The sequence below is a fragment of the Molothrus aeneus genome, chromosome 1 (genome assembly GCF_037042795.1).
Source record: "Molothrus aeneus isolate 106 chromosome 1, BPBGC_Maene_1.0, whole genome shotgun sequence".
Taxonomy (NCBI): Eukaryota; Metazoa; Chordata; class Aves; order Passeriformes; family Icteridae; genus Molothrus; species Molothrus aeneus.
The window spans coordinates 63,966,880-63,989,350 of record NC_089646.1 but is presented as its reverse complement, the minus strand read 5'-3'; the positions used below and the strand labels follow the sequence as shown (position 1 = coordinate 63,989,350).

The 22,471-nt window shown below is 38.1% G+C and overlaps 1 protein-coding gene across 1 annotated transcript in view; it reads left to right on the top strand.

The window, feature by feature from the left end:
• The first annotated feature begins 434 nt into the window (after positions 1–434).
• The window catches only part of DTNBP1 (dystrobrevin binding protein 1), a 63,087-nt gene continuing 41,050 nt past the window's right edge, over positions 435–22,471 (top strand). Inside the window, exons 1-6 of the mRNA XM_066558205.1 lie at positions 435–540; positions 3,871–3,921; positions 6,841–6,891; positions 7,567–7,627; positions 10,182–10,314; positions 16,727–16,859. Of these exons, the coding sequence (XP_066414302.1) occupies positions 485–540; positions 3,871–3,921; positions 6,841–6,891; positions 7,567–7,627; positions 10,182–10,314; positions 16,727–16,859 (485 nt within the window). The 5' untranslated portion in view covers positions 435–484. The remainder of the gene's footprint in view (positions 541–3,870; positions 3,922–6,840; positions 6,892–7,566; positions 7,628–10,181; positions 10,315–16,726; positions 16,860–22,471) is intronic.

The window sequence follows — 22,471 nt, the reverse complement described above, 5'->3', positions numbered from 1 at the left end:
GCTCCCCCTCAGTTGCCTCTTCTCAAGGCTGAAGAGGTGCAACCCCCTGAGCCTTTCCTCCAGTCCCTTGAACAATTTTGTATCGCTAAGGAGGTTACTCCTACGCTACCATCGCTGAAGTCAAAATCATTCTGGTGAGAGTCCCAACCTGCCAAGGTGCTTTCCTGTAAATATGCTTTCCTTTAAAATAACCTCTACAAAGCCGCAACTTCAGGGATTCGCACGCTGCTCAAGACTTGCCCTTGATGCCGCCCGGGCTTTAAGCGCAGCCCTACGCTCGCACTACGGGACACGCACAACGAGAGTCTCGGCTCTCCCCGGCAAACTCGCCCGCTCCCAACCCCGCCAGGACGCGCCGGGAGCCGGGCGGGCGGAAGGGACGGGGCGGGCTGAGGGGAGGCGGCACCGGGGCCGGAGCTCAGCCGAGCCCCGCCCGCGCCCCGCCCTCCGGCGCTGGCCTTCGCAGCCGGGAAAGGCCGGGAAGATGCTGGAGACGCTGCGAGAGCGGCTGCTGAGCGTCCAGCAGGACCTCACCGCCGGGTGGGTATGGCCTGCGGCACCGCGGGGCTGGCGGGGGCAGCGGGAGAGGGGCCCGCGTCCCGCAGCCCGGCCGGGCAGGGGGGGAAAAGCAGGTGACCGGGGGCTGGGGAGGCGTGGACTGGCACAGGGAGGGAGGAAGAGGAGGAGATTGCGCAGACGGGAGGCACTGCCGGGGCCGGTCTGTCACCCGGGGTGCCTGCCCCCCTGGGTGCGGGGACGGGCTGGAAAGGCGGCTCCAGGGTCCCGAGTCCCGCCGTGTTCCCGCCTGGGATGGGCTGATGGCGGGCTGGAGAGCCCTGCGGGGCCGCGGGCAGCGCTGGGGGAGCCGCGGTGCCCGGGGAGCAGCCGCGGTCAGGGCAAGGAGAGAGAGGGAGGGACAGACAGTCAGACAGACCGCGGTTGTGAAAGAAGATGTGAATGAGGTCAATTAACGCGCTTGAATTTTTTATGAAGTTACCGACCTTCAAGGTTTCATGGATCAGCGTAATCCCTTAAAGAGAATTTCTGGGCGCCGCTTGGTGTGCGGAGAAACTCGCTTTTCCTTGGAAGATGAGTTACTGTCACTTGGGGAGAAGGAGCGCAGGATAAGCGGATGGAACAGCCCCGCACTTGCGCTGAAAAGTAGAAAGATACTCTTCCTGCGTTGTCTCACAAGGTTTATTTGGGGAGGCCCTGTATCGATGCTGTTTTTAGTACAAGCAGGTGGCCCAAGTGAGTGTCGCTGGAAGCCAGCGAGTGGCTGCAGGACAAGGTCATGCCTGTGCTGCAGAGCTGCTGGCTCATGATGAGCCACAGGGGAATATTGTGTTGTAATCAATTGCTTTTAAAAACTGTGTGGTCTTTGGCAGCGTTAAGGCTGCCTTATAATACCCCTATACCCCCCCTACGGTATATTACCCCCTACGGTAAATATTTATATATAGTGAAGAATGTCTTTGCACCCTAGAAACTGAAAATATCTGAAATAACTGAAAATATAAGTTTATCATTACTTGCTTGTATACCGGTGTATGATGGTCAAGAGAAACTGACAGAAGAGGCTGCCAGTCAAACAGATAAATTGCTTACATGTTATCTGTCTCATCTTAGCAAACAGCAACTGAATATTAAACTGCCTTAAAAATACAGACAAAAATATTGCTTTATTTCTGTCTGATTTTCTCTTTTGCTTCTCAGAGGAGTTGATATCTCAATACAGTGTAAGGCTCTTTTGAAAAGGATGTTTTTCACATGGTGAAAGAGAACAACAGAAAGGTCATAACATGCCAGATCTGATGGTCATTTAATTCTGTGGTTCTGTATTTGTGTTTTCCATATTTGCTGCAGTGGAGTCAGTATATTTCCATGTATTTTGCTTCCTTCCTGGTGTTGCAATGTTTTTTTCTGAGAACAGTCCCTGATTTCATAATGTCCATCTTTGTATTTTGGCAAATCCATTTATGTGCCCTTTTTCCAGTGTCCTGTGTTTAAGTGGTATTTTCATGTGTGGTGTAATCTTTTTTTTTTTTTTTTTTTGCCATTGGGAACCGGTTTCTCAGAACCACAGTGGCAGAGACTGCGGAAGGCATCTTTTTTTTTTCCTTTAGTGTTCCCATATATCCAGAACACAAGTTGACCTGGTTTGCCCCCTCTTCCTTCCTAGACCATGCAACCTAATTTCTTGGTGTTCTGGATTACTCTGTTCTGCACCCCACCAAAGTGGTAAAAGAAGTCATTTTGTGATGTTGAGACTTCAGCTTAAAGTTGTATAATTCTCAAAACCCAAAGAGAGTATTTTTTGTGGCCAACTCGTTAACTACACATAAATGCTTGCAAAGTAGAACAAGTTGAATTTCATGAAATTGTGAGGGGAAAGGTTTTCCAGGGCTTCTAAGACAATAATACCACTTCCCAAGGAGTATGGGAACATGCATGTATTGCTGAAAAAGTTTAAATCTGGGTTGTGTGGTTTAAAGAGAGCAGTTTAGAGTTGTCAGCTATTTCTGTGGCCTCCTTCCTTGCTCAGTTGTGTCTGCTGTCTAATTCTGCATGTCCTGTAAGCGAGGTATCTGAATTTTGACCCATTCACCTGTTAGCAAGCTTTTGCAGGCAGAGGAAAAACAACCAGAATGGATGCAGTGGAGAAGGGCAAATTGCACAGCTTCCTTCAGCAGTGGGTTCTTCCTCAGTGTGCTGTGGTGTTGCTACCTAGCTTGGCTGTTGTGAGCAGCTCTCTGAGAGGGAGGGGAGACGTGCCTTAGCATGTCTTTTCTCAAATTGTGATCCACCTGCTGTAGAGCTTTGATGTTTCTTTGAGTTTCTGGAAAACAGTGATCAAGACTGGGGGAGTGATTTGACTGCTCCTCAAAGCAGCCTGAATATCTGTCTGTATATTAGGTTGTTTCTCAGGGGTCACTGGGTCACTCAGGATTACAGATCTCTCTGTCATATGTGGAGGATATCTTTGGCTCTCATAGTTCATTTCCATCTTGCTTATGTCTCTGTCATTTATTTCTTACTGTCCTAAGCAATAAAAAATTTTTGTGACCACAAAGGGCCTAGAAATTGAGGATAGCCATTGCCTGGGTGATCAGGGAATAGCCAGCAGGCTTGGTTCTCACTGTACTGTGTGAACTTGACTAGTGTATATATATACTAAATATATATATATGCATGTATATAATATGTATATTTATATATATATATATCTTGACTGCTAAAGAGTAGAAAGAGTTGGGAGGGAGGGTTGTTTAGTTGGTTTGGAGGGTTTTTTTTGCTTTTGAGGAGCAAGATAGCAGTCAGTTTGCAATGGACTGTGTGTGAAAGAAGCCCCAGATCTGCTCAGTAGCAGTGCACTGTGGTGATGCTGCTGGAGGTTCTGAAAGCTGGCAGAAGAAAAGTTGAGCTTCTGCTGGTTTTGTGGTGGCAGACTTATGGCAGGTGGGCACGTGTGTATGTGTGACTGTCGTGCTTTTCCTTGCCATGAGAGCCTTCCTGTAAATGGTATTCCTCAGGGCTGGATTGGTTATTTCTAGGCATGTCTTTAGTTCCTGCCTGCTAAGGAAATTGTATCAACAGGTAGATGACTTATATACACAACTCCCATTAAACTTGTCATACTGAATTGTCTGATGCACTTCTACAAAAAATTTCAAGATTTAGTAGCAGTGTCAGTGGAAATAAATTCATATGAGGGTCTCCACAAAACTAAGGGAAATTTGATTTATTTGTGAAACAAGCTGAAACAAAATTAATTGTAATAGACTGGAATTAAGGCATTATGTGCTCAAGCAATTCATTCTCTGGTTTTGATGTTGTAAATGTCTGATGGATTTGTGTTTTGATTTGTAGGTTGAAGACTTTGAGCGACAAATCAAGAGATGCAAAGAAAAGTAGGCAAAGGTACTTTTGAATGTCTTAATATATAGCATTAATATAAGATATTCTTGTTAAGGAAAAATTTCAAGTGGCTCATATATATGAGTCAATTGCAAGAACATTTGCATATGATTTTACAAAATACTATTTTGACAACAGCGAAGCTTAACAAAAGCAGATGCTTTGCTTAATAGAGCCTTCATTGATAGGCCTAAATAATTTCTAATGGCTGTCAATCAGTTTATAAATTACTATTTAAATTAAATGAATATGCAGTGTTTTTGTAGTACCTCATAGAAGATTCAGGTTGCAGTACACTGAAATGTAATTGTTTACAATCTCTGTGAATCTCATGTCCTAAAATTGTAACTCAGGGTTTTTTTTTTGGGGGGGGGAAAAACAGAAATAGGAGCCTTTTTATTGTGGAAGATATGTGTGTAATGAAATACTTCAGTTTTCTGTTTCAAGAAGCTTTGATAATTGTGCTGATTTGGTTTTCTTTCTTTAATTGATTCGGGGTTTTTTTTTTAATCCTCTGCATTTTAGTTCTCATTTTTTCAACCTGTGTAAGCTGCAGCAAAAGGCTACTTGTTGTCTGTAAATGACATCTGTGAGAGTTACTTCTTAAAATCAGATATGCTTTAGTGTAAAGCATGTTCTTATTAAAACATACTATGTCGACACAAATTAGTTTAAAAACAAGCCGAGTGGTAAAAATAAAACATCTGAAATAAACTAAGTGCTGAATCCTGATGTTTTAGATATAATTTTTTTTAACAGAGGACCAGGTGTATGGACAAGGCATGGAGGCTAAATTAAGAATAGGTGAAGGTCTGAATAAATCTGTTTTAGGCAACTGTGTGTTTCCAGTCCACAGTATTTTGGTTCTCCTGGAGTACTGTTATAAATATCCATTGCTTTTTGAGGCAAGCACTGGGTGAACCAATTGAAGCATCAGGAACAGGGGAATGCTGGGGTGGCTTCGGCTTTGCTGATAAGGTTCAGGGACAAACACAGCTTAGCTTGGTTGTAGGGATGGCTGAGGGCATATGGATGGGAGCCAAGCAGAGGCCAGTAAAGGTGGTGGTGTTGCAATAGGAGTTTGTCACTGACCCTCTGACCAGGGAGAGAATGAGGTTTTCTCCAAACAGTTTGAGGAATCCTCTGTATCATTTAAACCCCCATTGTTGCTGGGGCCTTTAGCTTCCAGCTCCTGAAAGTGCAACCCATATGCAATCAAGAAGTGCCCTGGGAGGGTGTCAAGGATAACTTCTTGATGCCTCCTTATGACCTCTTTGGCATGCTGGAATAGCCTTAGGAAAGCCAGAGCTCACCTGGAACTGACATTTACAAGAGATGTCAAGGACAAGAAGAGCGACTAGCCCTGCACTGCTAATAAAAGGCTGAAAGAAAGGATGGGATTAGTGATGAATGGAGTGAATTACAGCAAATAATTGTTGAGTTATTTAATGCCTTTGTGGCTTCAGTGCCTTGTGCTTAGTGAAAGGGGTCAAGGAGCCTGGCCAGTAGTGATTGAAGATGCTCAATCCATAGAAGCCCGTAGGACCATATGCTCAAGAGATATCTCATGAAAATCAAGAGGTACAAATTCCATGTTTCCCTGGGAAGAAAGCAACAATGCAGACTGGGCTGACAGACTATCTGGAAGTAACTTTGCTAAAAAGATCCTGGAGTTCTTGGCAGACAGCAGGCTGAATGTGAGCCAGGGACATGCCTTGCAGCAGGGAAGTCCAACAGCTAATGGAGCTGCTAACAACACCCCGACAGTGGGATTGAGGAACGTGATTGTTCCCTGCATTCAGCACACCTTAGACCACTAACTACCCTGTCCAGTTTGGTCCCCAGTTTGAGAAAGGTGTTAATATTCTGGAGCAGTTCAGTGGAGGGCCACCAAAATGGTTGGGGCCCGAACTCTGTGTATGAGGAAAGGCTGAGTTGGGCGGTTGTTCAGCCTGGAGAATAGGTGACTTCTGGGAGACCTAGCAGCAGCCTGCCATTGCACGTGAAGTGGTAATTGAGGAAACTGGTGTGTGGTGGGAGCTCAAAAGGTGATAGGCATAAGTTCAAACAAGAGATGATCAGACAGGAAAAGCTGAGAAAAGCTTCCTGGGAAAGCTGCTTTGATCTCATAGCTGGTTTTAACAGGAGATTGCAATAGGAACTTCCTGAGGTCCCTTTCCACCTCACTGTGTCACTTTTCCCTTGCTTTAAGGACAAGAAGATTTAATTTATGGTAGTTTGTTTTGGTACTTTTGGATTTTTTCCCCATTCAAATTGTTTGGATGATAGTGCAGAACAGTCTATTGGGGTGATCTTCCAAGAGACAAATTTTGGATGACATTAAGATCTTCACATCCTTAGAAGTACTGTATTGTTAATTTTCTATAACTTATTATAAGATGTCTTGATACTTCAAGCTGTTATTAATGGAAGTGTATGCATCAAATAGGAGATCATTAGAGCATTAAACTGGCAAAGGTTCCTTAGCTTAGTATTTATTTTTAGTGTAGAATATATTAAGTGGAATATCTGTATTGAGGGACATGAACTTGTGTAGTAGTCTTTTTTTTTTCAGAATGTTTCTGTGCCCCTTTTTAGGTTAAAATTACCTTCATCCTATATCTTTGTTAACTGTACTTAGGAATTATTCAATGAAACTTGTTTTTAATGGACATGGTTGAAAAAAGGTAAGAATAGGCTATCATAAAACAACAAGGGAAAAAAGCTTTGAAATATTCTTGTAAGATACACCGTGTAATGTATTTTAAACCAAAAATTGTGAAAGTAGGAGCAGGAGTGTGAAAGTAGGAGCAGGAGGAAACATTTCTGTGCTCAGCATATCTATCAGATGTGTGTGCACACATTTTTTATAACAGTCTTCTTTTCTTTAACAATTTTGTACATTTGCAATTTGTTCTATAGAACTGTTCAGTGTTTGCCAGAGTTTTCTGCTGGACTGGAATTACTAAGCAGGTATGACCTTACTTTTCTTTATTAGTGTTTGCTTCCTATGTTAGATTTAAAAAATCTAATTTCTTAAGAAAGAAATTAGAGAGGAAAATAAAAGTGTTGCCACTTGGTTGTTTTGCAGTTAGAAGTGTGGGAGTGGTTACCAAATGATAAATGTGTTTAAAGCTTGCCCAATCCTGAAGTGTTGTCATGTTAATGTAACTGAAGTTCTGGGAGGAAAAGTTGCAATTAAAAGATGACTAATGCAGAGAGGTGAAGGAGGCCAGCACCGAGTCCTAGTCTGTGGTTTCATAATTTAGACATATTTGATACAATTTCCTATTTTTTTTTAATTGGATGTGGTACATGTATGATTACAGTCATGTTTTTTTTTTTAATTTTCTTAATTAAGTTGAGTTCCAAGTGATGTTTAAGGTGATGAGTTGTCTTGTAGGTATTGTTTGGTCCATTTAGCTTTTAATGTCGGTTAGCAGGTTAAAAAACATGAATCGCTTTTTCTTTAAAACACATTATTTCTCACTGTATATTTGTCTTGGCAGAACAGTGAGTACTGGAAAGAATTACGTGGCTTTTTAAGCTGTAATTTCTGGTAGTACCTGCAAATATAAGCACAGTGACATCCATGAATTCCTTTGTAAGGAGAGCACAGTACGAAATAGTAATTTGTCTCTTCTTCAGATACGAAGATGCTTGGGCTGCCCTTCATAAAGGAGCCAAGGATTGTGCAAAAGCTGGAGAGGTAAGAAAAAATAACAATGCCATGCATGAAATATTTTTAAATGTGTAAATAATTTTAAACTAAAACTTTTACTACCCACCTACAAGGTTAACCTTGGCCCCTAGGTAAACATCCATCCAGCTTTGTTCACTCCCCCAGTAATGTAAACAACAATGTAATGGAAATGTGAAATAACAAAAAACTTGATGCAATGTAAACAGTTGCAAAGATGATGTTATATGTCACTGCTCTAGCTCTTTAAAAGCAGTGGAGGGTGGCTGGGAAAGTACAGAATGAATTTGGGGTTGAGGCACCTTAGTGGTTTGTATCAGGGCAGGGCTGTGGCATTGACACTGCTGCCCACTCCTAGTGCACAAGAGACAGCAAGATTGCCTTGACCAACAGAAAATATTTGGGAAGTGTATGTGCTTTCTCCTGATTTCATTCACTATTCCTGCCCTGGAAGCAAAGTCACAAGTTGTGTGGTTTATCTGTGGAATGAAGGGGAAGGAAATTTCCAGTAAGTGTTACCGATGCATTACTCAGCACCAGACTTTCAGTTTCAAGCCATGTTTAAGGGGCAGACAGTGTAATCTGGGTGGCCATGATGCAGAGGAGGACTGAGCTGTCTGAAACCTTCACTTTAGCTGAGTGCATCCTTCCTGGCTCTTCTCTTCACTTAGAGACTACTCCATATCTTTTTTTAATGGATAAATCACTCACTGTGTATTTACAGTAAGAAAGAAAGTCTCTTATGTTCTTCTTTCTCTTGCCTAATGGTATGGCCCTGCTTTTCCCTGCATTCTAGTGGAAACCTTCAGGCATGGGAGATAGAGTTCTCCTTGCCAGTATGGCATGTTTTACTGCTCATAACGTTCTTTTTTCCTAGAAAATCTCATAAATGATGTTGTCACAATTTTATAATATTTGCTATAGTTTGCTTTAAAAATTGCAATTTTGAAAACAATGTGAGGTTTCTTCATATATATTAAACTAACATTACCTAATCTCACATGTTATGGCTATTATGGAAAATGAGAATGAAAACCTTCCAGAGAGACTTACATTTTCCTTTAAAATCAGATATTTACTTTACACACAATTCAGTGTATGCATTTTTTGTTGAATTTTGTTTTATACTTTTTTTATAAAAGGGGAGAATAAAAACTGTGTAAGCACAGAAGGTTGACTGTGCTGTAGAAGACCTAAAGGTGCACTTGTCCAGTGTCCAATTTCTGCTTACTTGTGCTGTCTTATTTATAAATGTTGAGTAAAGTGAAAATTTCAGGCTTCAATTGCAGCTACAGTCTTACCATGTTAAATGGTAGATGTTAACTACCAGTTCCATGCACAAAATTGTCCTTTTAGATGATTATCATTTTACCTGCATTCATTTATCTCAGGGCTGAAATGTTTGTGGTGTTTGTCCCCATCTCATGGTGGCTTGTTTTGGGTTTTTTTGTTGGCTTTATTGTTTAACGGATATAAATACCATATCCCAGTCTCAGAAATAGACCTGGCTTTAGTTAAGTAAGACTGTTTAGTCTTTTAAAGTGTTCCATTTCTCACTGGGCTTTGGAATAAGTTTTCAAAACTTGTCTGGTGAAACAGGATGTTTTATTAACAGGGATAGGTAGCTGGAGGAATTTGCAAAAGATAGTTGTTCTTTTAAAAGAATTTATATAAAGTGGGTAGAATTGTACATTTGAGAGCTCCTTTGTCCATTGCTCAGACTTTTTCAGTTCTGCCTAGAAAGACTATAGAAATTGAGGAATTCAGAATGCAAATACAGCCACAGGCTGTAGTTGTGTGCAAGAGGGAGAATGGGTAATGGAATTAGGAGCAGGGAAACAATAATTGAATCAACTCAATTATATATAATGGAAACATTTGTTACCTAAGATCTCTTGATTCTGGTGTTTTTCATAGAAAATGAGTGAGACTTTGAAGCAGTGTATCCTTTTCTTAGCTTATTATATAATAAAATTTAAGAAGAATAAAACAACAAGAACTTAAGTCATGTAGAAATGTGTTCATAAAAACTTGGCACTACTGCAGTTTGTCACAAAAGCAGAAGAGCAGTAATGTTATAAAGGCAACTTTTTTTAAAATGTCATTCCTTTTACTTTATTTTCTAGACTACTTTACATGTGCAGAATTTTCATTTTTATTGTTAAGATGAAATTGGTATGACTGGCAACATTAAACTATTGATATAAATATGCCCAAAATCGCAGCACTGCGATGTTGTTATTGTGCACCAATGCAACACTGCTAGAAAAATTTCAGGTACATCTTGCTTATAGTTAATAACATCCATTAAATACTTCCTGCATTGATTAGTATATTGAGAAAAAACTTTTTGTCATATTTTTGTTCAGTGCATTTTGAAATAAATATTCCATACTACTGGGGATTTTTTTGAGCATGTTGTTTATTTAGGAGGAGTACACAAGTGGCAGTGTAAGGGTTGTTGTGCTGACCTTATGCTTCCAAATGTATTAATTATAAAAAATTAGTCAAGATGCTCATGAACAGGTACAGAAGTTTGCAATTAAACACCTGTTTGTTGCAGCTGGTTGACAGTGAAGTTGTGATGCTTTCTGCACACTGGGAGAAGAAAAGGAGCAGTCTGGTAGAACTGCAGGATCAGCTTCAGCAAATACCCGGGTTCTTAGCGGATCTGGAATGCCTCACAGCAAGCCTAGGTAAGTTCTTATAGACATAACAAACATTCAGATCAGTACAAAGGATTAGACTGAAGTTCAACTGTTGTGATTGTTGTGATTACAAAATTTAATTTTGCTTTCTGTGGTAAAACTCTAGTTCTTAAACAAACTGTTTTGTTTTTCTTTAATCAACAAGTAGCAGTGGTTGCTCTCCCAGCAGTTGAAATTTTGTATGTGTTGCTATTTGAAAAAAAAATTGACAAATGTTTGAATGGGTGAACAATGCTATTCTTGAAGCCTTATTAAATTGTTAAGATTTTTTGATAGTATAAATGCTAATTTATATAACTGCTTCTTTTGAATTCTGTGTAATTTTACATAATAATGTTCAAACTTATCATTTGGGGTGGGATGGGGGGGTGGAATTTACCTGGCTAGGGACACTTTCAAGGCAGAAACCTTTGGTTTTGAATAGTTGCTGGTTCCAAAGGTAACTTCCATAATTTGGATTGATTTATGGGGTTAAGATATTCTGAAGTGATACTGAGCTTTTCTATAGGTGAATATTAATGCTGCCTATTAGCAAACACCTCAGGTTTGTTAGGTGGGTTGCAATTTTTAAAACTTTACCAAAGGTTAATCCGTTCATTTTATTTAAAAGATGAAAAGATAAATGTTTTGGTGGACTATTTCTGGAACCTCTTATACAAAACTGTTGAAAATTAAATTAGGAAAAAATGTTGAGGACTCTTGGTCTCTGAAAATCTCTACTATTGCTGAGCCTTGAAATGGGCCCGCAGCGTTTGGCAAGCAGCAGCCCTGTCTGTCCGCGGCACGTCTCTTGATGCTTCCATGAAAATCCATACAGGGTGCATAAAATTAAAGCTTTGAAAAACTTCTGTCTGCACATAGATTTTAGGTAGCTAAGTTCCCCAGGGACTGTGCCTGCAGTTCCCTTTCTTACAGCTGCTGGGAAGTAATGCAGAAATTCCTCATGTGATTGCAGCTCTGTCTTTTTTGTAGAGTGGGCTGGATTTTTGTGCTGACACAATGTGAAGAAAAGGAGGGTTCTTTTCTGTCTTCAAGGGCTAATTTCTCATTCTGCCATGGTCAGTGGTCATGCACAAATCAGCTTTTGTTCCTAGGTGGGCTGGTAATAACTTTGCTATTTATTCCTGAGGCAGGGAATATATTCTACTTTTTATTACAATTTTCTTATACGATCTTGTTTAATAAGGCTTTATCATCTGTGCTAACCATTTTATATTGGCTGTTTGAAAAAAATATTTCTAAGGAAATAAAAGTTCAAATAATGATTTATTAAAATACTGAGTTCAATATTACTGTGCAGTCCACTGGTAGCCCAAAGATAAACAAAGCTAATGAAATTGCCTTTATAGTTCATAATGCTGCAAATGCTGTAAAATCCTGATGAATTTGGACTACTTTCTGATTCCTAATACAGTTTTATGAACTAGAATTAATCTCACTCTGATTGTAGAATTTATTGGATAGGTAAGTCTCTAGATATTTTTTGATAGTGCAGAAGTAGGATTTAAGGAAGCATTCAGCAGCCAGCTCAGGGAAGGCAATGAATTTTGACATGTACTGCTAAGGTTCTGGGATTTGAACCAAACCTTGAACAAAACCAAACCAAGCTTTACCTTTTGTGTCAGATTTTAAGTAATTTATCTAAAATTTCGCATTAGTTTCTCCTAGCAACTGTGTTTTGGGTTTTATTTTTTCTTCTAATAATTTTTATGGAGTCTATTTGAAGAGATAGATGTAATTTGTACCAAATTCAACATCTAACTGTCTGAAGGTGATTTAACAGAACTTCACTGCAATATTCTGCTCATTGTTTTTAGTTTTTATAACTCTTAAATAATTGCTTCATATAAATATAAACTGTATTCAGCTTTTCAAGAAATGGCTATTTCTCTGACTGTAAATTTTGAATATGAGTAAAATATTCTGTAAAAAAAGTGAAAATAGAGTCACAAAGTGCTGAGTTACGCACTCAAGATGTAATTTGGCTAACCTTCATCATTTCAACAAAATAGTTGGTTCTTCTGACATGATATGCTTCTAATAAATGTATTAATGCTTCCATTTTGAGAGTAAGTAGGGGACCCTGGCTGCTTTTGGTGAAAGAAATTTCAGATAATGGAAATGAATCTTTTTAGTGACCAACTTAAAATTGGTATGACTCATGTACAGATGCTTTAGCTTTTGCTATGTATTACAGGACACATTTTCATTAGCAATTTTATAAAGTTCTTTAGCTTAGGTATTCACATTATCAGTCATCCCTCACTTGAAGTAGAAAATCTGTGGCTTTATTTGATAAATTTATTGAATTATACCATGTCTTGTAGCTGCTACTGAGAATTTTGAAGAAAAAAGTTACTCTCATGTAAAAGTGGAAAGGACAGTTATTGCCCTTTCAAAGTGCAGAATTGGAATCATCACTTAAGCCAGTTTTTGGTTGAGATGTTGTAGAAAATATCTCCTCGCTGATATCAGCATACTTAGTATGAAATGTGTTTTCATGTTTGAGCAGTGGCATTTTGCTCAAACATCAGTTTTGGTTTCAGCAAATCCATACACACAAGCATTAATCCAAATCCTTTTTTTCTCCCTTTTTTTTGTTTTTTCTTTTAAAGATCAGCTTGATACTGGTTTCAGAAAGACTGCTCTTGTATATAGGTGACAGATCCAACATAGGTTAAAAATGTTTTCCTCATGGGACTGCAAAGAAAATAAGGCTGGGCATGTAGTCACAGAGATAAAAGCCTTTGCCTCTTAGTCGTTCGGATTGTTTTTTAAGTGAGGGCTAGATGGGTGTGAAAATTTGTTGAGGAAACAGAACGTTTTGCACTGCTTAGGAGAAGCATCCTTGTTTATGTCTTGAGCAAAAGGTCAGTCTTTTTTTTATTTCAGATTGTGTGTCAAGTATGAAAGTTGCCATTCTCTAGCTTTGCAAAATTCGTCTAATTTTTTCAGAATTTGCATTTATCTTTTACTGAAAAAATCAGGGAAAATATTGGGAAGATTTATGTAAAACCAGAGAATTTGAATAATATTGTGTAAAGACATCTGTGTTCAACAGGGAATTTTTCTCCATAGGCTCCAGGGCACAACACTCAGCAGAAGGGGTTGTTGTATTAGGTATATATACATATATGTATAAAAGGCATACAGTTTGGTGCTGTAAACTTGGAAGTGCCTGAGGATTGAGTACACAAGGAAAAGGATCCTAGTGTACTTGTTATGTAGTTTCAGCAAAGAAGCTGCTCTAACTTCATGTAAGTGGTATAATACTAGCTGGGTTTAAGATCCTTTCTGTGAAAACAGATAAAAATTGAGCACTACTAGAACTGTAATTATATAATAAAGTTTTTTTTTGGTTTTTTTTTTTTTTGTTTTTTTTTTTTTTGTGTTGTTTTTTGTTGGTGGGTTTTTTTGGTTGGTTGGTTGGTTGGTTTTGGTTTTTTTGTTGTTTTTTTGTTGCAGCTAAATTGAGCTCCTCCTGTTCATATATGTCTTTCACTGCTCATTTTAAACTTTTAGTAATCTCTGCCCCAGTGTGGCCTAGAGGTAGAGGGAACATCTTTGATATAATTGCTTCCATCCTTTCTGCTTTTTCCCTTTTAGTCAGAAAATAAATGGGCTTTGTAGAAATGTCTTTAATACTCCTACATGGTTTCTGTTGTTTGAATGGCTGGGACAGTGTAGGAAAGCTACATCTAAAGTTATTGGAGACTTATTTTCTGACATACAACTGTGATTTAGCTATTCTAACAAATTTTGTACTCATACAGAACTACAAGTAACATAGGTTTCAGTTAGAAAAGTTATGTGGTACATTTAAATTAGGTACAGTTTAGAAAGAAGGTGTTTCCTGGATAGAAAAAATTCGTGGTTATTGAGTTCTAGATAAATACTTTAATACCTGATAGCTGGTAAACCATGGAAAACAGTGTATGCTGATAGAAGATAATACAGTGTAATGTCACCTGACCAAACTTTAAAGATACTTCGAAAGAATTAAAACTAAGAATTAAAGTTTCAAATACTGTTGTTATGCTTGTGGTAATGTAAGAAATACAGCCCTAACTGTTATTGGAGTGATGTGGCACAAAGAAGTTTTTTGGTTGTTTTAGCTGTCTAATAAAAAATACTATTTCTACCAAGTGTGGCATATTGCTGTATATGAAAAGTCTTAATCTAAAGGTAAATATGTTTTTTAAAATCTGAAAAAGATTTAGAGGAGATGCATTTTTCTCAGCCTAAGTTTCAAATTAATTAAGTCTATAGTTTTGTTTGGCACTGCTTTTGTATGCACAGTGCATATATTCTCTTTTGGGTAAGAGAGATGTTAATTCTCAGCTGTAGCTGCTGCAACGGAGCTTGTCTTCAATTTTTTTGTGAAAAGCAATTTTTCTTTCACTTCAGAAAGGAAAAAAATTCTGAATCCTCTGTTGCAGTAAAGCAGGATTGTTGCCTCCTGGAGAGATCTCTGGCGTCCATTTCTCTTCTTCAAGAGCACAGTGTTTTCTGCAGTTCCCGCTAGAGGCTGCTCGAATGCAAGTGCTAGAAATCAGTTGCTCTCTAGAATTCACTTTCTTTCATCCTCTTTATTTTCCTATCCTTTGTTGTTGTCTTTTAATATTATTTCAACAGCAAATACAGCAAAGCAGGTGGTAGGCATTTTAAGTGGAAAAAACAGTGGTTGATAGGTACCTTAGTAAATTATTTTCAGTCCTGCTGTGTTTGAGAATTTTGCAGATTAATAAGGGAGCAATTATTCTGAAAAGCAAGTTAGCACAATACAGGTATTTGGATTTTAATGCACTCAGAGAAGTCTATTTCTTAAAGAAAAAGGGCCTACCAATCATAATTGTAATCATGATATTACGCTTTGAATACATCTGGATTTTGTGAGAGAAAATTGAGAGTACGTGGTAAGTGATGAATGTTCCACATCACAATACGTAGAACTAAAAACATTTTTTTTCTCCTCAAACTTGTTTCTGCATTAATTGTCAACTGCCTTTCTTTACTTTTTGTTGTTTTTTGCCAATCCCTCCCACTTCCCCTCAGTGATCTGTATACAGAAAAATAATTTAGGGAAATTTTTACTGATTATATTGTTCCTGTTTCCCTTTCCTGTTGTGGATCTTCTTTGTTAGGGGCTAAAAAAATGGTGTTAAGTGAAGCTGAACATATGAATATGCATCCTAGGAAATTTGCTTATGAAGTCTTAACTTCTGCTTTTTTAGAGGAACCACAAGGATGGCTATTTATCATGAAGCAATGGCTAAGGAAGGTGAAATTATTTATTGTCCAAGATAGGCATCAAGTAGAATGGCCAAGCCAGAATGGAGGATTTGACTGATGCCTTCAGCTTCCTGTTTCCTTTTTTTGAGCATCTGAAATACATTAACTCTGGCTGCTATTTGTTTGTAAAAATGTGAATTATTCTTGCTCCTGCAATTTACCTTCCCTGTGGTATAGGAGAAGGCCTGGCAAAAAGATGAACAATATTCCTGTAGTTCACACAGTTTCATCCCAGAGTGACGAGCTGGTTAGGGTTTGGGAAAATATATTTTCCTCTGTGAGATCCTGAGAAGAGACATGAAATTTAGCATTAATCACTGTCAGGGAAAGTGATTCATTGATACAAGGTTCACATGGTTTAATTCAGATGAGGAGGGACCTCCGGAATTGTCTAGTCCAAATTTCTACTCAAAGCAATGTGAGCTATGAAATGAGATCAGTTTTCTCAAGACATGTCATAGACAAGATCTATTTGAAGTTGAGACTGAGCAATTATGTTTAAAGAAAATATTAAGAGATGTGTATGTAAAATAGGTAGATTTAATTGTAAAATTTGCATGTGTATGTAAAATAGGTACATCTCTATATTTATCTATCAGTAAAGGGTCTGTCTTCAGAGACATAAATATCTGTTCTTTTATATTACCATGGCATCATGTGAAAGTTAAAATTCTCCCTGTATGCTTTATTTTTGTTTCATTTGAATAAATGAATATTTGACCTGGCTTTGGCCAGCACAGATTTATTCCTTGGATTGGTACTGTGTAGGAAGTGCTAACAGGCAGTCTCTCAAGAAAGAAAAGTATGAGTTCTGAGTGCTTCTCTTCCTTAAAAACAGGCCAGGAGCCTGTGTCACCATGATGCTGGGACAAATAGAGTGGTTCAGCACCTTACTACAAGGGAACCTCAGATAGATCTCCCTTTAACGTGGCTCTGCTACCACTATTCACTATGGGATTTGGGCTGAGATTTGTTTGTCTTTTGGAGCCATTTATATGTGTGTAATTATCACCATGTTAATTATTTACCTTTATGAAATACTGTTTCTATTCAGGTGAGTTGTCTGTCCATTGATGCAGTTAGATATTTATACAAGTCTTTCTTACAGCCCAGCTAGAGGCAAACTTTGAGGAAATGGAGAATCATCTGTTGTGTCTTGAGGAACTATGTGAACAGTGTGAATTGGAAAGGTACAAATGTATGCAGACATTACAGCTGGAAAACTACAAGAAAACAAAAAGGTAAATAAAACACTTGTTATAAATATAAATTAGCATACAATATAAGCCTTTTGTAATTATCCCTCCCCCATATATAATATTATCCCTTTTATTTTCATCTTCTAAAGAAACAATAGTCTTTGACAGGACGTTGCAAATTTGTAGTAGATTCATTGAATGTCTTAGTGATGAACAAAGAGTACATGTGTTTGGAAAATTATCACAACATTGTTGTTAAGATTAAGTCATGTTTATTATTCTCCACAAAGAATTGAAATAAGGGCTGTTGTTAATAAGCACAGATAAACTGTTGTTTTTTTTAATCCCTTGCCCTGGTTTATGGATTCCTTTTTTTTTTTTTCCCCAAGAACCTGTCAGGTTAGGAACTGAATTTTCCTCTATTTTCCTTTCAGTACTATCAGTATCCAATCCTGTAAGTACCTTTTACTCTGTATGAAAGGTATTAATCTCCTGCCATTCTCTTACTTGTAAAAGTGGGGCATTAATTCTTGGAATCAGAGTTCAACTTACAGCAGTATGTATGAAAATTCAGAACTTTGAACTCGTGAGCTTCAGGTTAGCCTAAAAGATAAAGTAGCAAGAGAAAAATACGAAGCCCTTAAATAACTGTTGACTTCCTTGATTTTTGTTACCACCAGTGCCAAAAATAACCTAATAAAAGGAGATAAGAAAAGCAGTATTGCATTCATTATATAAATTAGGAAATGAGGAGTTGAATTGAAGCAGTTTGTCAAAGACAGTGTCTGACAGCCTATTAGGGAGGAGTGGGTGGATGTGGATGTGGATGTTGAACTGACATGGGGATAACCAGGTTACTTGATCTGTCCAGGCAGGAGTCCTGCTGTTAGCCAGGGAAAGCACCCTGGCACTCTCCTTGCCTCCTTGATTGTGGAAGCAAGTTTGATACATGTGGTAAGGTCAGAACAAGTGGTTCTCACAGTTCTGATGAGGTTGTGGTGATCGAAGGTGGGACTGTGCCAGACAGCACTGGCCACATTCTCCTTAGCTTATCTGTGTTCACCCTCCTCATTCTTGTAGCTCTTTTTATTTGAATGTCTTTATTAAATATCCAAGTCTCTTCCCAAAAGATCTATTCACCCCTGATTATTTTTTCACTAGTGGTTCTCAGTTATTATGTAGGGAATCTTAGGCTTCTGTGGTGTTACAGGTCCAGTTATTGAAGGAGTACTGATGTTGCAGGTTCTACCTTCCAAAAGGTCTCCAATACCTTAAAGGTCCCCCTTCAGTTTTCTGTGAAATTTGGCTGTTTCTTATCTAACTCACCTTTAAACACTTGTGGAATCCGGTCATCCCTCATGGTCCTATCTGTGGCTTTTGTCAGTATCTGACTACGTTATCTGTCACATCTGGCAATTTCTCATGTCATGTCCCTTTAGTTTTTCACATCCTGCTCAGTTGTCTTAACCTCAGGCCAGGGCCTCAGCAATAGTCTGTAATTTTCCTGCAGCCTGGATTGCCTCTTTCCCAGGTCAGGGCAATTCCATAGTCTCTCTCCAAGAAGAATCAACAGCAGTCAGTATGGCTGAATATTCGCTTGTTCAGACCTACTTGAGTTATCTAAATATCTAAGAGTAATGAATCCAAAATTCTGAATATGTGCTATTTAACCAAGTAACACAATTTTAAAATGCATATAAAGCAACAGAATTGGTCCCATATAATTATCTTTCTACAGTTTTCTGAATGATTTTTTATTCTCTGCCATCCTTGCTCCCTTTCTCCTAGCCACTGCTTTCAACGTCAAAATAAAGTGTTAAAACATTGCCTGCTCTGCTTAGCAGCATCTAATCAGTTTTATAAATAGAATGCTAAGCAAGCTACTTAGTGTAATTGTAAGCTGATTACATTTGGTCAGACCTAGACAAAACAGGAAAAATGCAGGTAATTTCTGGTTGATCATTACCACTGTATTTATTTAGGTAAGAAATTAACTGCTAGCTCATTCCAGGAAGGACCCTTGCCATTGTAGGTGCTTGAAGAGCGAGCAGCTGGTTAACTTGACGTGAGTGTGATTTGTGGTGCGTCTTTGGGACTCATACCCTGTCTTCCTCTCTTCAGTGCTTGGGGTTTTTATCGTGATACCAGCTGAAAGAATCAAGGAGTGGGGAAGGGGTCAGGAGTCTATGCTCTCTCCTTAGCTCAGAAATTATTTTCAGGGAGTAAGTGGTTTTGCGTTTGAAAAAAAACATTATTTCATGCGTTTCGACAATATAGGGATGAAAACTGAGATGAATCTGAGCTCTAGAAACTCTGATTAATTTAAGCATGTAACAAAACCTAATTTCATTATAAAGTCACTGTAGAGCTTAGGCTAGAAGCTCATGTATTTCAAATCTTCTGAAAGAATCCTATATGAAAGACTTAGAAGAAAGTGCTTTAGGTCAACATCAAACCTATGAAACACAGCTTATGGTAACTATGGGAACTTATTTTAAGAAATAGGTCTCCCTATTAAATAAAGCAACTTCATTTTAGTTCAAACAGATCAATTTTTTCCCTTTTCTCATTGTGTTGAGTACTAATTTCAAAGTAGATTCATCAATCTGCATCTTTTCCAAGCTATTTAAAACCTGGTGTTTGGGGGGATTGGTTTTGGGTTTTTTTTTGTGAGCTTATCTCTGGAATTTTAATATTCTCTTTTTTGTGTTTAAATCCACTGATCAGGGTACCAGTACTGTTGTATGAAGTCTAAATTCCACCCTTCTTTTCTCTGGTTAGTCTCCCTGCAATCGTTTGGATCACTCTTAGCATTAAACCATATAATTTTGTTTCCTGTCTTTTTTTCAACCAAGCACAATTCTTCTTCCCTTTCCTTCATTCTCCTACTGAGGATATTCTGATTGCAGAAAACTTTGTGTCTCCTTAGTCTCATGTGACAATTTTTGCTTTCCCAAGGGCACAGTGTCCTTTAGGGATCACTGTCAGGAGTTCACTCTTGTGTCATCTCTTAATGTGCCCTGAATGGCAGCCTTGTGGTGTGAGACGAAATGTTTCTGACCTGAAGCTGTACTTGGCCATGAAGCTCGTTTGTATCCATTTCAGAGAGATCACTACATTTTGAAAAATAGCAACTCCTGATTGTTGTGTCAATTTTAAAAGGAGCTGCCCAAATGCAGCATTTTGTAAGAATACATTGGAAATAGCAGGGTCTTTGTCACTGGAAATGAGTGAATAGAGTTTACTGTATGTTATTTGACCAAAAATGTAATTGTCTGAATGATAATTTTTTAGGATGTCTTTTTTAAGAACCTGCTCTGTTTTTCAGTGTTTGTCAGCTTTGAGAACAGACACAGAAGGAAAATAAATGTAAAAATCTAAAATACAAACCTTAGTGAGACTACTGTTTTTTTCCTTTTTGATGTTATTTAAGCAAATGCTTTACTTTAAGAAAAAATAAGTTCTTTATGCTTATTCATAATTTTTGATTTTTAGAGGTTTTTTTTTGTAGCGTAACCCCATGCTTTCATAATTGGTGCAGTAGGTGAAGAGTTGGACAGACTGTCATAGTTTTTGTTGGATGCATTGCCATGCCATGATGGTGCTTTAGTGCTTCTGGGGTACAAGAATGTCTAATTTACTTTCTCATTCAGAAGAGTATAAAATTTATGGCAATTGCATTCTGTAGATTAGAGATGTGTATGAGAAAATGTCTTAGTTATTGTTTTCTTCTGTAAACTTTATCCCTCTTTTTAATTGCTTTGGGAACAAAAGGAACAGTAAGGTTTGTTGATGTAGGTACAGTGCCTTATCTGAGGCTTCAACAACATAAACATTTGAAAAGTACATACAGAAAAACTTCCATATCTGTAGCTCTAGTTTAGATCCCATACCATTCCTCAAGCAATAGGCTGGGACAGTACTCTGTACTGTACAGCACACTCAGTGGCGATTCCTTCCCACCTGGCAGTGATACATTTAAATTTTATCTCCATAACCCTTTCAAGCTTTGCATGTAATTTATAAAATTTACTTTTTATACGTAAAAAAGTGTATATGTCCCTTTGTTGAAGATGTTTCAAGCAAGTATATTTTTCCTTCCAATGTTAAGTGTATTGTGAATTATTTCTGAGACCTGAGCTACATGTTTCATAGTTATCATCAAAGTTTTCATCAGTGTAAATTTTCATGCTATACTCCTTTTGATCAGTCTTCTAGTGGTGTAGATTTGGAGCTGCCATGCCTCTGTGTAAGTGGGTATCTAAATAAACATTTTTGCAAGATTGAATGCAGAACTTTTGTTATCTTCAGGAGTTTTACTGGCAGATGTGCAGTGGATGACTGGCTTTGAGTTTTCATTAGGCATTGTTTGAGTTTCTGTACTCACATTGCAAAGATGTTTTCTATCCTGTTTCATGAGTTTGAATGCAGCACAATCAGCAATATTGTATATAATATAATCAGAATACAGCAAGTGTTTTCATGATGATAACTGGCTGGAATTAATTTTATGGCCATCAGTTGTTGCACTTCTTTGGCAGACGTGTGGAATGAGAATTCCTATTGATCCTGAAGAGACTTGCACAAGCTTTGGAAGAGTTTAATGGATAATTTTGCTTCCTTTTTTTTGTAGTTTGAAGGCTCTAAACTTTCTTTTTTTTTTTGCAAGAACTCTTGCATTACAGTATTCTGCATATGCCAAGCCAAAAGGAGCATGCTGCTTCATTATTAGCGAGTTTTACTCCCATCAGTGCTCCCAGTATTTGGAAACATTGGTCAAGACCGAACACACAGCAGATTTAAAGATTGCAGGGGTTTTGGCAGTTTTTTCTCTTATTTGCAATGTGTGAATGTACGGTATAATTTATGTCACTTTTAAGTTGATTTAATTTTGCCCTTTCTCTGGTGATCTTTGCTTGATACAGAGAGACAATGACATTGTTACAAAGAGATTTGCTGCTTACCTTCTCCTTATAGTCTTGTTTTCTTTCAAATAGGCAAATAAAAGACCTTTTTCTTTGGCTTTTGTGACCTGTGGTTAAAGACTGAATGTTTGTGTTGGATCCTCTGTACCCTACAGCACCTTTTAATAACGTTATCTAGAAAATGTTAAAACATTATGTGAATCCTGCATAATTTATCTCTACCTTTATGTGGCGCTTGTTAGTGGGCATAATCTGCAAATCCTGTCAAGCTGTTAATACCAGGCATTCTTTGTCCAGACTTACTGTACCAATAATAGGAACAGATGGTTTAAGACTGCCTTAATTATAATTTTGTACCCTCCCTCTCCTCAAAAATGCATTATTTGTATGTGTAATTAATTCATTGTGGCTAGTGGCAGAAGAACAGGGCTTAGATGCTTGTCATTACCACACTAAAATTCATTCTCTGTGCTGTGCCTCCTGATAAATTCTGTGTTTCTTCGCTATGGATTATTTCCTGAGATCTTTAATAACTCTTTTCCAATTACATTGAAAACCAGTTCCTTTGAAAGTAGTTTAAAAGAAATGTATGAAATGCATTCACATTGACCGTGCTTTGTGAGGGAGATTTTACATTCCTACGTCAAACGTACGTGTTGAGGATGCCTGAAGAGATACAAGTTGTAACTTCTCTCTGGCACAATTGCATTCATGCTGTGTGGAACCACA